Here is a 15,906-nt window from a genome sequence, read left to right on the forward strand (position 1 = left end):
CGAAGTTCTTCAGCCTGACACTGGTCTCCTTTAACTAACCAAGATACGTAGAAGCAGCGAGTTACTGTTCATAAAGCAGTCCTGGAACAAGGCTGCATTTGGCAGGAGCTGTGGCATGGCTATTTCCACATCCATCCCTATCAGAGGATTCAGTGCCATAACCCGCACAGAGTTGGAGCCATGATTTGCCAGCACGCTACAGTGAACCACTGCAGATATGCTAAATGTGTGATAAACTGCACGCGCCTGTGAAATGTAAATACGTGTTGATTTAAACCTGCTCGAGAGAGCCATTTTCCTGAAGACTACTTCCCAAAGCATTCTAAGAACAGATTTGAGAACCAAGTATTTGAGAATCCATACAGAAACAAACCACTTCTTGCTGTCTAAAGCATACAGGGAATGTCTTTTTGCTGAAAAAACACACTAAATAATTAAAGAAAAGAAGGACGAATATACTTGAAATTGGATGGAATTCAGCATGGACTCGCTAACAGAGATTTGATGGAGGAAGGCAGAAATGCTGTAAACAGGAAGGAGTGTAATAAGGAAGGTCTCCCATTCAAAATCCCAGTCTGAGAAAAAGTAAATAGTCCCAGCTGGGCCGAGGAAGACGGCCATGGCAACAAGAAACTTCATATGCGAGCAGCAGAAATTTAAGCTGGTCAGCTGCTACACAGCAAATCCACGACAATCCCACGTGAAGAGTAACCCGATCAAAAGGTTTTGCTCTCCGAGGCCACCGAGATGTTGTGTTTTGCTGCAGCCTGACGACGAAACAACACGTCAGAGGGACCAACATAAACAGTAGTAGACTAATTCAGATGAGAAATGACACAGACAAGATAAGACTCTTGGCGCCCCTTCAAGACACCATGATTCACCCTGACATGCTGAGAAATGGAGTTACACAACTTTCTCACCGAGAGTCACATACAGAGTTTTCTTTAAAGGTTTAATCGTGATGTTGACAGGAGACTGAATTTCTTTAAATAAATACTGACATTGACACTTCAGCCTCCTCCTGTGCTGCCAGCTGATTTCAAACTCCAGGACAGAACGCCAAAATACAATGGCCTTCTCTTGGAGGTTTTGCATCCCTGCTTTGCAGCCTGGGAAACTGAGGCACAGAGCAATTAAAGGATCTTCCCACGTTGACATAGCAAACCATTTCTGTTACACAGAACACCAGCCATCTTCTGAATCAAGCCACTAAACTATTTCGCAGCAGAACTCTCAAGATAACATTAGAGGAAGGGAACAAAAGCAAACACAAATCTTCACTCCTCTTGGCACTAGCCCTCAAGCACCTCCTAAAGCGCCATTCAGCACATCCAGCTTGCTGTGGCCTTTGCCCCTCCTACCCTAGCAAATAATTATTTTTGTTTGCACAGGTTTTGCTTCTGAAGCCTAATGTTTGACTTGCAAGTTTGCCCTGTGAATCAGCCTACACACAGTTAACTGAGATACTCTGTTTAACCATTCCACACGCTACTGTAACTATTCCAACTAAATGATGAGGCTTTTCATAGGTGAACTGTGGACCTGATATGACCAGTTGCTCCTTAACTATTGCTCCTCCCTTTCTTTCTTCAGAATGTATGAACAATGTTGTCCTAGAGGCAGCCCATTCACAGCTCTGACATGTCCACCTCTTCCTGAGAAGCTTGTCTTTTTTTTGTAAGTTCAAAAACATTAATCAACCTGTAGCTTTGTTCTAACTGAATACTTTTTGCAAACCTAAATAACCAAACATAACTCAATCATTCTCTTAAACCATTATGGTATCACTGAAATAACTGAAAAAAAAACCAAAACCAAAAGTAAAAAAAAACAACACAAAACTAAACCAAAAATCCCCCGACCTACCTATCACTTTTTTTTTATTGTGATGCTTTCCATAAAACAAGCATAGTATGCAAGTTTAAAGCTAGCCCTGTCCCATAAATAGGAAAATAGTAATCTCTTAATCACTTTGCCAATTTCAAGCTAGGATTTTGATGCCTCTCCACCCACTTAAAAAAAATATCATGCATATATAATCTTCCTCATGTACACTTTTTCTATCTCTGCATCAAATTTTCTTAATACCACCTAAAATTCTATATCCTCATTCTTTTTTTCCAGCTAAATACAGAAAATCAATTAGTATCCAAGATCTCATTTTCTCCCCCAGTGCTGTAAAATGTAAAGCGGATGTTTTGGAAGGAGTGAGACATAAAAGGCAGCAACGCTGCCCATTCGGTTTTATTGACTTCTTTATCAGAGGAGCAATTCATGATCTCTTCTAGCACTTGTCCTATGAGCTGTAGCTCACCTGCTGCTGCTGGCTGCGCAGGTCCGTTATCTCCTTCTGATCCTCATCGTGGAGCCTCTTCATCTCCTCACAGGACTGCTGGAGATGATTATGTTCTCGCACCAACTGCGTGTTTTTCCTCTTCAAGGTGTCCATGTCCTCCTTCAGCTGCGACTGGTCACTCAGCAGCCGACTGTGCAATGTGCTGTCATGGCACACAAAAAGTGCTCTTAGAGCAGGACAAAGTCCTGGACTAATTAATTTCAAGCATGAGCTTCCTACCAAGAAAGCAGGTCAAACTAACTCAATTCTGCATATTTGAGCATTCCAAGCACCAGGAAAAAAAAATCAGAAACAAACAGGGAGATAGATATGAAAACATACGAAAGTACACAGTACTCTTAAAACAGCATCATTAGAGATGATGGATTTATGCCACCCATTAATGCCATTTCATAGCCATTTTAACAGCAAGCAGATAGACAAACAGAAATGGTGTAACGTGAGCATAACATGATCCAGGAGATAAAATTGAAAATCCTCAAACGAAACTAGGAATAAAACTCTTTGTAAAGAAGGGTGGGTTGAAGGAGGAGGGAGCCAGACTCTTTTCAGTGGTTGCCAGTGAGAGGACGAGGGGCAACGGGCACAAGTTGGAACATAGGAGGTTCCACTCAAATATGAGAATAAACTTCTTCACAGTGAGGGTGACAGAGCCCTGGAACAGGCTGCCCAGGGAGGTTGTGGAGTCCCCTTCTTTGGAGATTTTCAAGACCCGCCTGGATGCAGTCCTGAGTAACATGCTCTAACATGCTCTGGGCAACCCTGCTTCAGCAGGGGAGTTGGACTAGATGACCTTTATGGTCCTTTCCAACTCTAAAAATTCAGTGAAATTTAGTGAAATTCAGTGAAGCCACACGACTTCCTACATCTGTACCTGTTGACAACCTTTAACACTATTTGCAGGATTTTGAAGAACGTAAGGGAGTGATGCCTGTCTTTAAAGGCTTGGAGAGTTGTAGGTCAAAGTGCGAGGCAAGAACCAGCAGCTCCCAATGAAAACAAATGCTGTCATTAAATACTAGTCATACCTTATAGTGTAGATTTAAGTGAAATAAACTTCAAACCAAGAATTTATCTGCATTTCTATTTCTGATTTGTCTTCCTTTCAAGTGAAGAAAACATGTTCCTACCTGCATCAATAACTGTTTTCTAAACAGAAATACACACTAGAAATACTCACCAATTTCTCCCTATTTTACTGCATTTTTATAAACGCTTACAATTGGTCTAAGCCTACATTAAAACTTACACAAGTCAGCATTAAAGCTGACTACTAAAAAAACAGTAACTAATTACGTTCTCTCAAATTATATTCTGCTCTCCAGCCTGACAGTAAGACTATCGAATTGTAACTGCAAGTCAGTAACCAGGCTTTCCTTGCCAGTGTCCCATCAAGACATCAGGGATTTCTATCTGAAATTCTTCAAAATAAAACAAGCAATCTTTATCATTTCAAATAGGCCAGAAATATTTTATCTGATGCATGCAAAGATTAATCTCGCAATTAAAGTGGAAAAACAAAATAAAAAAATATATTTGATTACCATGTTCTACTACTTGGTGATCCAGCACGGACTAGTAAACTCTTACCTTATATAGCTTTACTAATACTTACTGATAAAAGTCTGCCTCTTTTGCTGCCTCTTCACATCTTTTTAGTGTCTTGGTGTGTTGATTCTGCAGAGACTGTAGGTCTGACATGGCCTTCATGCACTGAATCTTCAGTCTTTCATAGTCATGATTTGGTTTTGGACTAGGCCTAGCGCGGAAAAAGAATATGAAGCCAAACATCAGCTACTGAAGAGAATGAAAAGTCTGGGAAATTACTATCCAATAAGTAAACAGTATTGCACAACTGTTGATACTTATATTATGCTTTAATTTAAATAATGACCACTTCACATTAAGATGGAACCACAAATAAAAACTCATTAACTTTAACCTGTGCTAGTTTTATACTGAAACGTAATCTAATAACCAGATAATTCTGTCTAAAATGGCCAAAAACAGTCCTCTGCGAGCAGATACTTCTCTTCTGAGCAGCCATATGATCACAGAGCAGAATGATTTCTTGATACAAGTCAACGACAGAACGCTTGGCTTTCCCACGCCACCGTGTCCAACTCAAAGAAAATGCCCAGAGCTGCGGCGAGAGCGGGGCTGGAAAGAGGATGCCAAAGGCAAGCGGGGGCTCCAGGGAGACCTGTGCTAGGGAAAACTTCTCACCTAGGCAGCGGCTGGAGGACCTCGTCTACAGTCCCCGAGGAAAATCAGCATTGGGGTGGAGAGAAAGAATTTCAACAGGACACCAAACACATGCGTGTGTGTCAGCAGAATCTGACCAGTTTGGCTAATTAAGCATTGAATTTAACTAAATTGACCAATTTAGTTGAATTACATATCTGATTGAGTGTTACCATGTTCTTTTAACTACTATAAACGAATGAGACAACATGCCAGAATCTACCTCACATTTCCCTAAGATAACACAAATTTTGTTCAAGTAATTATTAAGAATCTCCAAGACAATATAATCTCCAAAAAGCAATTTTCAGTAAGCTGAACACAGTGAAAGCCAGCGTCAATCATAAGAAAATTTTTCACTGAATTTTTTTTGGTATATCAGGATCATTGAGAGGAGAAATCTTCTAAAATAATCTACCTTGTCAAGCAATTGACCAACGTAGATTGCATCATCATTGCACATGGTATCTTTCTTTATTAGAAAAATCATAAATTATGCTAGAAACTAAATTAGCAGGGGTATGCCTTTTGTTTTGAAGCATTTAAGCTTCTAAAAGAGACTCTACATTGAGCTGTTGCTACTCTACACAGTCACAAAATTTTTGCACCATTGAATTTTCTAGTTTGAAGCTTCTGCCAGCTGTCCCTGTGTCACCTCCTGGGTCTCTTATAACTCTACAGGCAATGAAAAAAAACAACCAACAAACAACCCAAAAGAAAACAATTGCTTTCTAATTTGACTCTATTTATTCTCGTATCAGATTTGCTCCGTTACTGCACAGAACAACCTTCCTCCCTCCCACCTCACTCTCTCCCAAGCGGCTTCTCTGGAAGCACAGCCTGAAAATCCATCAGAATCCTCATTGCTTCACACAAAATCAGCAACGCAGATTCTGGAACTGAAATGCAGCTGGCAATTGAATCGCAATGAAAACAGTTTCACACTCGTGCAGTGGTGAGAGTTGTTAAAAAAAAAAAAAAAAAAAAAGAAAAAAAAAAGGCAGCCACATCTGACTCTCAAACCTTTAGGGAGTGTGTGTGGAACATGAAGGTGCTTTTTAGTAACCCAGCTACATTTGGGTTGCTGCGTAGGAAAACCTTCAATCGTAATTCTGCTTTTTCTCCTTTCTCCAGAGAAGCGCTGCTGGAGAGAACAAAACCAAAAAGCCCTTCCTTGACCGGCAGACTTGAGTAACAATTAAAAGCCAAATTCATATAAGTAACTAAACATTCAAGTCACATCTACAGGAATGTCTGTTAGGGTTTTTTTTTAATTCACTGTTTCTTAGGGGTGCCAAAAGAAGTAGTGGGTTATTCATACAGTGCTAGAGACATATTACTGCAACTACTGCAGCGTTACTCTTTTAAAATACAACTCTAGTTAGCTTAAGTGAAACTTCATTTGAAATGTTCACACTCTTGACAGAATCACTAAAAACCCAAGCATTAATTTAAATTAGACTTTAGGGTGAAATTACTTAAAGTAGACACCATCTGTCCACCACAGTCATTAAAATGACAACATTAATTGAAGTAGACTTTAACTCTCAGTTGAAGCATTACGCTTACTGAGACCCATTAACTTAGGTTCAGATTAAGCTTGTAATCATAAATTCTTATTTGTGCAAAATATTCGAGTGTATGAATTTTCACTAAAGGAAACTATTAGGTCAGTCTCAAAGCTATGGTGAGAACTTGTTCTACAAGTCTAACATCGATCGTGTGCATTTCATATATTGCTGAAATAACAGGAGCATTAATCTAAAAAAAAAAAAAGAATAATCCTATTTACAAATGGGTATCACGTAGGTAACTACAGAAGTTAGCCTACCTACACAATGAGGAAGGAAACCAATGCCACCAGTATCATCCTGCATTCTAGCTCATCTACATGAAACAAAAAACACCAGGAAAGCCACGGCCATATGTTCCGCAGTGCTGTTCCAAGGGTTTATGTCTCAGCAAGAAAAACAGGGATATGCACAGGAGGAGTATTGGTCAGAAGTCAAAAATCAAAATGCAGTTCATTCAACCACATGTAGTGGTTGACTCTTAAGTAAGACCACCCAGTTTTATGCTAAAATGCCCCACAAAATAAAGAAAACTATAATTTCAGTAAAGGAAAGGTGTCAATTATTATTTTGGAAGCACTGGTTCAAACGTTAACAAAATTTAAAGTTCTAGTGTCAAAGGTCCAACTGTTTTCCTGATACTTATATAACAACTCTAAAAATCCTTTGTATTCCCGTGGAATTACCCTGAGCATAAATCAAGGCCACAGTGAGACCGACATTTACACGTATCTGATGCTGACGTAAAAGCTAATGCCAACGGCAGATCCAATTTTGTGGGCAAAGCCTACCCAACAACCTGAAAACGTTTTCATTTCTATTGCAGTGCCAGCACTACCAACAACAATTACAGGTTACACATAAAACAGTCTCTTCTCAAAGGCAGTTTTCAGGGGGTTTATTGTGTTGCCGTTCTCTTCTACTACTACAGAAGTAGTAAGCACAGCAAGTTTAAGTTTATAAGGTACACCTTGAGCACACTAAATTATTTGGTCAAATCTTAATCACCACAACACGTGCAGGCACACAGTCACTGTCAAGTGACACAAGCACAGCATGAGCAATCCTACTCCTGTCCAGCAGGATGACACACGTTCATCTGACTCAGCGCATCGCAACCCACTTCTGCTCCTCCTCTTCCACCGCTCTACACTTAGTCAACGCTTGCTTTGGAAAACAGCTCTTGCTTCTGCAGCTGCCAGCCCTTCACGGCCAGCCCAGCCCAGCCCAGCCATGTGTTGTGAGCTGCCACTGGTTTGACGCACGCCAGCGTGCCGTGTCAAGATTTGCCTCTGCACCACCTGTGTTAGGTACAGCCATGGTTAGAGCCGCACGCGCAGCCAGGAACACAAAAGCCCTTTTTGGATCGTAAAAGTCACCATCTAAATAACCATCTTCCAGCTTTCACACTTCAGGGTAACAGTTTGCAACGTCTGGGCTTTGACCGCTGGAAGTCTGAAGATTGCTTTTATATGAAGAAATAATGCAAAATAAAGTAAAAACAAAACAAAACAAACCCAAACCAAAAAAAAAAAAAACCCAAACCAAAACTAAACCACCACCAAGTTTCAGAAACCATATTTTTTTTTTTATATATATATATATGGATGTGGATGAGAGGAGTACTTGCTTTTATACTTAAGGAAAAAGATGTCAACTGATAATCTTTATTCATTTCCCACTCTTCAAATATTTAATTGTTTGGAAGGCAGCATCCTCCGTCTAACATACCTTGTCCAAGCACTGCCCAAATGCAATGTTTATTTTGATGAGTTGTTCTCTAAGCTGTAAACATTTATATTTTCCACAACATACGAATCCTACACTGGCAGCAGAAGATTGATTTAACAATTAAAGAGGAAAAACTAGGGCAGTCTAGAGGACAGCTCATCAGAACTTTATTAATAGCATCCTGGATTACGGAGAACATAAAAGCTACAAAATCCTCAATGCCTAAGCTCTAGTGACTTCAAATAAGAAAACCCTCTGCATAAATAAGTAACGGGAAGGTATGCAGAAGATGTTGACATTTGACAACCTCTTCCTCTCCTGTCCCCGCATCACTCGGAGGCCCTCAGATAGAACACAATTCTCTTAAAGTAGCCCTCAGAACTCATGGAGGGAGGAAGGGGGCATTAAGATGAGTAGCTAAGGAGTGAATAAAATACCCAAATTCTCTCATTCCAGTGCACCAGTTCAAATCTTGACCTTATCTCATGAGGACAAAAAGTTTAATAAACCACCTGACCACGAACAGACAGAGCTGATGAAATAACAAATACAAACAACAAATAAAACATTAAAGTTCAGAAAAGCTATGCATCGTGACAACACCTCCCAGAATATCTGTTCTTTGCTCTTATTTCAGATTCAGTGACAGACAATTTTTCTCAAGGTTCAAAAAATTTCTGTTACATGCACTTACTGCAGGAAAAAGTACCCGCTCAGTGTGCCCAAAGTCACATTTATGAACATCAGCAGATCTGTAACCTTCTAAAATAAACCAGTTCTGTTTCCTACCCAATGAAACCCTTATCTACAATTAACTCCTACACTCCTTGAGTACTATCTTCCTCACAACTTATAAACCCTCATATTAGAATGAGCTCCATAAGGCTGCTGGCCATTAACTCATGTTGAACACATATTGTTTTAATTTGCCAGCACCTGTAACTTCTCAGTGGAGGAGAGTTCCTTACTCTTAATATGTTAATACTTATCAGTCCCTCAATATATATATCTACCAGGAAACGTATCTCCTAAAAAACACTTACTCCCCTCAACAGAAGTCCAAACTTCTCTTCCCTTGCAGAAGCACAGGAATAGCCAAGATATTTTTTTCCCCTCTCCTAATTTCTGTCCTCCAGCCAAGTATTCAGAGCTATTTCCCTTTTTTCTCTCTTGCTTTCAAAACAGCAAATGCTTCAGCCACTGTTCTTTCTCTGCCCACAACATAACCCAGGAAGCGTAAACAACTTGTTTGCTTTCTTCTCCCAACACAAAGATGAGCCCTACTCCCCGCATTCCCACAGAAAAATTACTGGAGAAAGCAGGAATAGGTATTTAACAGGCAGCTCTGGAACCTGGATGTGGTCACCTACTTATACATTTATCACCCCCAGGGGGCAGGCAGGTTAACAAGCAACATACGTACATTGCAATATCCCTGCTGCTTTACAAGCAAGCAGGAGTCAAGACACTTGAAAACACTACCGATGACTAAATTAAAATGTTACATTTCCTTTATTTTCACCTGCAGTCATCAAAAGTTGATCCAGGAGATGAAAGTGCAAGTCGCTTGCGCAGCTCATCCCTCTCACGAGTTACTTGACGGAGCTGATACAGTATCGTCTCCAGCTTCTCGCTCATCTGTCTCGTGTCTATTACAGGTGGTGGAGATGATGCTTTACCAGTCGTACCTGACCAAGAGATAAATAATTGGCAGTCAGAGAAGTCCTCACTATAGAAATTTACACTAATTTCAAGAATGCTATATTTTTGTTTACAGAATCCTCTTCAAAAATGAAAGTAGTCATGGAAGTTTTCATCAGTGAGTTGACACAAGAATACCTTCAACACCGTCAGACCCCATGCTAGCAGAAAGGCCCCATCTGTGTTGCAAGTTAAGTTTGCATGAGTAGGTTCCTTATTTTCTCATGAACTTACAGGTTGCCAAAAAGGTAAGGCAAGTTTACAGTCACAATTAAAAGATCTCGGAAACTACCATAGTGACAGAGGTCACAGGTACAAAGTTATTCCCAATAAAGAACCATGGTTTTCCTTCCAAAAAAAAGTAAATTCCACCCACACCAACTTACCCCAGCGACAGCAGAGAAACTGTTACAGCACAGGGACTCTTTTCCTGTTCCTTTATCTAGCAGCACAGACGTACTATTCTACTATATTCTTCTGCCAACATTTATTTTTAACACAATTCTATGCTTTCACACGTCGCAGTTTATCAGTCCACTATGCAAAGTTAAAGATTTGACTCGCCAACAAATCATGAGAAACAAGCTTCGTTTTGAACAACACTGGCTAAAACAAGCACATTACAATCACTGCAACCGGACTACACATCAAATTTCCTCTAAGGGGCAGTCATACATTAAACAGTTCCGTGGGATCTCTTAATTCTTAGCTCTCTTAATATCAGAGATGAACAATGATGCCTACTGTCTTCTCAGACAGCTATACCAATACAAAGAGGTCTTCTTCCACATGAGAGATGAGTGTGGTATGTTACGTTTCACAACATGCTGACAATTAAGTCAACTGTAATTATACTTCTGCCCAGTTTAATCCCAGGCACATGAGAGCAAACTCAAAGATATAGGTCACAGATGTGAAAGTTAAAGGCCTAAATGTATATGGGAGATTGCTATTTTCTACCTAAAAGAGAAATTCTAGAAATAGTTTGCATAATTATACACTTGAAACGAGTTGCTGACACATGTATTAACTTGTTAGGGTGTACCTTTATTATGGCCTTTTTTTAAATGACGAAACAAAAGACACAATAGTAAACCAATGCTCTCTGATCACTGTCTTTTCTAAGAAGGAATTTCAAACAAAGTAATTTCATCTGATCAAATGTTAAGGAGTTGCAAGAATTGGCTTATCTCTAAACCCTCTTCAGGAAGGTACTGCAGAATGCAAAAACTCCCTCCAACTTTTAAGTAGAACTACCTGCGCTTTAAAGTTCCCACACTAAAATAACTGCAGGGTCAGGGCTATCACACATACAGCATCTAGAATAATAGGATCCTTGTTCTTACTCCTTTCAGCTGTTACTGTAATTCTATGAGAATTTATGAGCACAGACTGTTCTTTTAATCTAACTATTGCATAATAATGTATGTAAATGCTCTAATAGCAAACTGAAGAAATTCAAAATTGCAGGAACAGCCTGCATTCTGTAGAAAGGCACAAACTCGCATCGCTCTAAAGAATTCCCAATGGAGGCTGCATTTGGGCTTTCTCTTACTACTTTGTTTCACTCCTCCATCCAGATGGAGTCCCTTCATCCATAAAGACAAAGGATCTCACACTTTTAAAACTCAGTTATCCTTTGTTTTCCTAGAATAAGAACCATTCTACATAATTTTCAAGGCAAAATTATACAGAAATCAGTAATAATACAAATGCGCTATCCTAGGTTCATGATACAGGGAATAAATAGGGAAAAAATAAATGGACAGATAAAAAAAAGTCAGAATATGTATTCATTTCGAACAGTTTGGACAGATCAATGAGCAGGAAATTTCATAAAAAAATTGAAGGTAAAGGCAGACAAACCTAATTCAGGTACTGACAGGCTGCACAGTCTTGGGTAAATTCAGTGGCAACCTGCACATCCTCCCACTTGAGCTGACGCGTGAGAATATGTGTAACACTGAAAAAGTCCCCTTCATCTTTACAGAGGAGTTCAAAAGCTTATCTGTCATCCTGGGGCGGGCTGCTGTGAGCAGAACAGATGAACAGGATGCAAGGGGCACAAGAGGAAGGAGGAGATAAATCAGGGAGGCTGGTTATGCTTTGCATGGAGGAAAGGGCACTGGATTAACAATAGTCCACCACTAATATCAGCGTTAACCCCAGCAGCGGTTATGTCCACTACACAATGTCCGCTACACAAACCCTACACAAACATGCAACGGCTGCTCTGGGCATCTAAAACATAGTAAAAGGAGGTAAAGAGTTATACCTCAGCTCCTCTTCCTCTACCTCTCCCTGCACACACACACACACCCCCCCATAGCTTTGACAACATCCCAGTGACAATCTTCTTCAGGCAAGGAGAACATTTGTGCGTGCGGTCCCGAAACTGTGCCAAGCAAGACAAGACTGCTTTAAATAAAGACAGGCAAATTAGCCTTAGGAAAGAAGCTTTCTTGACTAATGAGAAGCCATTTGTCTTAGTACCAGAAAAGGTTATTTTTCATTAATTTGTCACTTTTTACAAGTACATCAGCAAATACTTTCATCTCAAATGCAATGATATTGTTGTCAACGCATAATACCAGCCAAGAGATGTACACCTTCTAAGTGCTGTAAAAACACAGATCAATATGATCCAGATATTCCTCCTCTTATCCTTAAAAGAAGTCCAAAAAGGTTATCTTTGTTTGATTTACTAACAACCTTACATTTTCAATAATTGTATGACAGGTCTCATAAACGTTAAATCAGATTTGTGGATGTTTAAATGAAAAAAAAAAAAACAACTAAAAACTTCAGTAAACTCTGCTTTCATCAGAAAAATTCAATACTCTTCATTTCCTCTAAAGCAGCTTTTATAGCTGGATGCTAAAAGCATTTTATTGCATTTGACATCATCATGCAGTAGGAGGAAAGTGACCTGTGCTTCCAGCTTTGTATTCTTTTTCCATCTGACTGCATATTTTACGCAACAGTACTTCCTCTCTGCACTTTAACCAGTCAAACTGGTCTTAAAACGTACAAGCCTGAAGGCTAAATCTCCATTATCCAAATTATGCCACCTTTCAGTAACTCACCTGCTTTCTCAGACAGCCTGGATTTGTGAAAATGTATTTACTGCAAGACCTGCCAAGTACAACTCATCCATGTGCTTCGTTAAGCCTCACCACTCGTTTTTCACGTGAGCTGAACTTGGGCTCCGAGAATCCAAGCGTCTGGAAGTCACCTCCCTGGTAAGTCACCCCCCACGTAAACACGCTCCACCAGCGCCTGAAACAGCCCGACAGCGGCGATGCATCGTGTGGGCAAAATGCATTTTGCCCCCTAATGCAGCACATGCATTAAGTACCGAGCGTGCACTGACTTAATCTAAAGCAAGATTTTGCCGGATTTCCATCATGGGCTATATAAAAGAAAAGCCTTCAAAAAACCCAGAAGCTGGAGCAATCGCATCTTCCATAATTATAGTCTAAATGCTGGACTTCACAGAAATCAGAGTGATCTATTATTGTAGTACATACCAAACACAATTTTGATGATTAATCATCACTGATTGAAGAGATAATATAGCCACACAGAAACCACTACTCAGCTTCTTATTTGGGGATGGGATAGCACACTTTTTGAAGAAAAAAAAGAAGGTTTTAACGGAAATAGGGCTGGGAAACTTGTTAAACTGACCAAGATGTACCATAATGCTGAATCAACGTAATGTCGAGGTGGGAAAATGGACCAAAGCATAAACAGTTACTTTTAAGAAATGCCATTAACATATTTTGAATTATAATAAACTCACTACTCTGTCAAATATACTTGTATGAAGGTTCAACTAATTCAAAAGCAATCTGTCGCAAGCTAACAGAATGCCTGAATTTTATGATGTTTTTTTGAAACTCATCTTACAGATTTGTGCCAATTCTTGCCTGCAAACAAACAGGAGACTATTCATTGTACAGCCAAGCCTTCTTCATGGCTTGCTTTCATAAAAAAAAAAAAATAAAATAAAATCAACAGGGCTGTTCAGAATATTATTTCTTTATGGCCTTGTAAATCATGACAGAAAACGTTAAAAAACACTTGCAAGATGTATTGCAAAGCTCCATCACCAGGGTTTCTCCCCAGGCTCAGGAAGGGGTGGGGAGTAAAGACTTATGCCTGCTGTAGGAAAATGCATGCTAAAATATTTACTTTCTTTCAATAATTTATGAGGACTAGAACAGGACCATATATCAGAAGTTTAGATACATTTCTTCAGGTGTATCTTTTGAAGTGGCCTTGAAACAGCAGAGAGCACAGAACAGAATTCCATGTAGGTGAGATAAAACATTAGTAAAACCAAGCAGCAATACATTAAGGAAAGGACACTGAAAGTTAAAACGGTGAACTGTGGGAACAGTTTCATCTGACAGACAGAAAACCTAACAGGTTATGAAAGGAGTGAGGATCACGTAACATGCAAGGACAAAAGAATGGATAGCTCCTCAGTATTTGTTTTAACACAGAATATAACAACCTAAACAAAACCACCACCATGGAAAACAAACTTTCAAATTCAGTAAGTTTAAGACTTTAGAAAGAACTGAACAGCGGTTCTAGAAAGGCTATTGGAAAGAAAATCTGCAGCCTAATACTCAAATATAGCCAGGAGGAGGAAAAAAGGGCAGATGTGTCAATTCAAGAGGTCCTTGCAGAACGTTGCTGAATTAAAACATAATAGAGAGTAAAAGTTGTTACCGTGACCAAGGAAAATACAGCTGAAGCTTCTGGGTTTGAATATTCAGGAGCTCCCTGGTGGGAAAGCTCAAACCCTACATGTGTCAGGCTTACAACCGCACGCTGAAAGCACAACCTAGACAGAAGTGTCCAAGCCAAACCCAAGGGAGACAACGACTAGGGTCAACCACTGCACACCGACCAAGGGGATGAGACTCCACCAGCGTTCATTCCTTCACAACTTCTCCTGCAGAGGAGTTGTGAGTGTCGTCTCACCATACTGTTTTATAGCCCCGGAAGAAAAATCCTGACACCAAAAGGATTTCCTGAATGCACAGACTGATACAGGGCCTCAGGATATAGTGACAGACAATGTGTGCAAGAGATGGGCGTTCACACACACTATATTTCTATTCAAATCATTACAGACCAACCAAATCCTCAGAAATTCCTCCAAGGAGCTGCCAAATGTTAAGAAGACATGATAGCAAACAAAATACCATGAAGTGGACAGCTATTCATTAGTGGTTCTCAAGCCCTATCTATGCAGAACCCTTAACAGACCACGAATTAACTCACACTGATTTGTTACAGGAAAAGTTAAAAAACATCAACAAATAACAACCCAAAACGAAAACCAATCCCAACTAACCAACTAAAAAACCCCAAACAAAAGCCAAAAACCCCAAACACTCCTCCTCCATGACTGCATGAGTATACATCAGCAAAGTTGACTTTTTTGTTGTTACTGTTGCTTTTTTTAAAACAGGACATCACATCCACTGAGTAATTCTTGGGTACCTCTGAAGCGACAGAAGTTGAGAGTACACTGTGCGTGACTACATGCCAACCCATAGCTGCCTGGAAATGGACACCACAGAAGTCAATGGTAATACAATAAAGCTATTTGAAGTGCTTATTACTTAAGAGAAGATGGTTACTAACACACTGAAAATTAGGCAAAGAGATTGAGGATCAGTCCTAAGGACATCTACATGATTCACAAACATAGTAAAATAGAAGGAGAGTGAAGTTACCTTAAGTTTGTGGAAGAGGGTGTTTATTTTCTAAGTTAAAAGTCTGGTTTCCAGTAAACTGAACAAGTACTTTTCAAGTACTTGATCAAAGGACGAGGAAATTACATAGGAAATAGATCTGTAAAAAGAGGTTGAATTCAATCATTGAGGCCAAATTTTACAGGAAAATTAATTCTGAGTAGAGAGACTGAACGGGGAGGAGGTGCAACGTCAAACGCAGTCACTGAGCACAGACAAGGATTCTGATGTGGTGTACTGGTATTGGTCCTAGCACCTTTTCTCATTCATTTGTGGCAGTTCAGCAGGTGTAATATTGTGACTTGTTCCTTTGTCAGTATGTGTTAACTGTTGAGCTATATTTACCAAATATAAATTCTGTGTTTGTGTTAGTAAAAAAAGTAAGAAGAACAATGAGAGATTCCTATAGGCTGTTGGTAGGGAAGAGACATAAATCACTTTTTCAGACATGGAACAAGTATTTATCTTTGACTGAAAAAGTATCATAAACCTCACCCGCAACTGAACACTTCCTATGAATAGT

The 15,906-nt window shown here is 39.7% G+C and overlaps 1 protein-coding gene across 1 annotated transcript in view; it reads right to left on the bottom strand.

Annotated features, from left to right (window-relative positions):
- Positions 1-15,906, bottom strand: part of DLG5 (discs large MAGUK scaffold protein 5) — a 108,926-nt gene that overhangs the window by 44,503 nt on the left and 48,517 nt on the right. The window contains exons 3-5 of the mRNA XM_074154330.1: positions 9,428-9,593; positions 3,975-4,118; positions 2,318-2,501 (exon numbers count right to left, since the gene is read on the bottom strand). Of these exons, the coding sequence (XP_074010431.1) occupies positions 2,318-2,501; positions 3,975-4,118; positions 9,428-9,593 (494 nt within the window). The remainder of the gene's footprint in view (positions 1-2,317; positions 2,502-3,974; positions 4,119-9,427; positions 9,594-15,906) is intronic.

The sequence above is a fragment of the Numenius arquata genome, chromosome 10, assembly GCF_964106895.1.
Source record: "Numenius arquata chromosome 10, bNumArq3.hap1.1, whole genome shotgun sequence".
NCBI lineage: Eukaryota > Metazoa > Chordata > Aves > Charadriiformes > Scolopacidae > Numenius > Numenius arquata.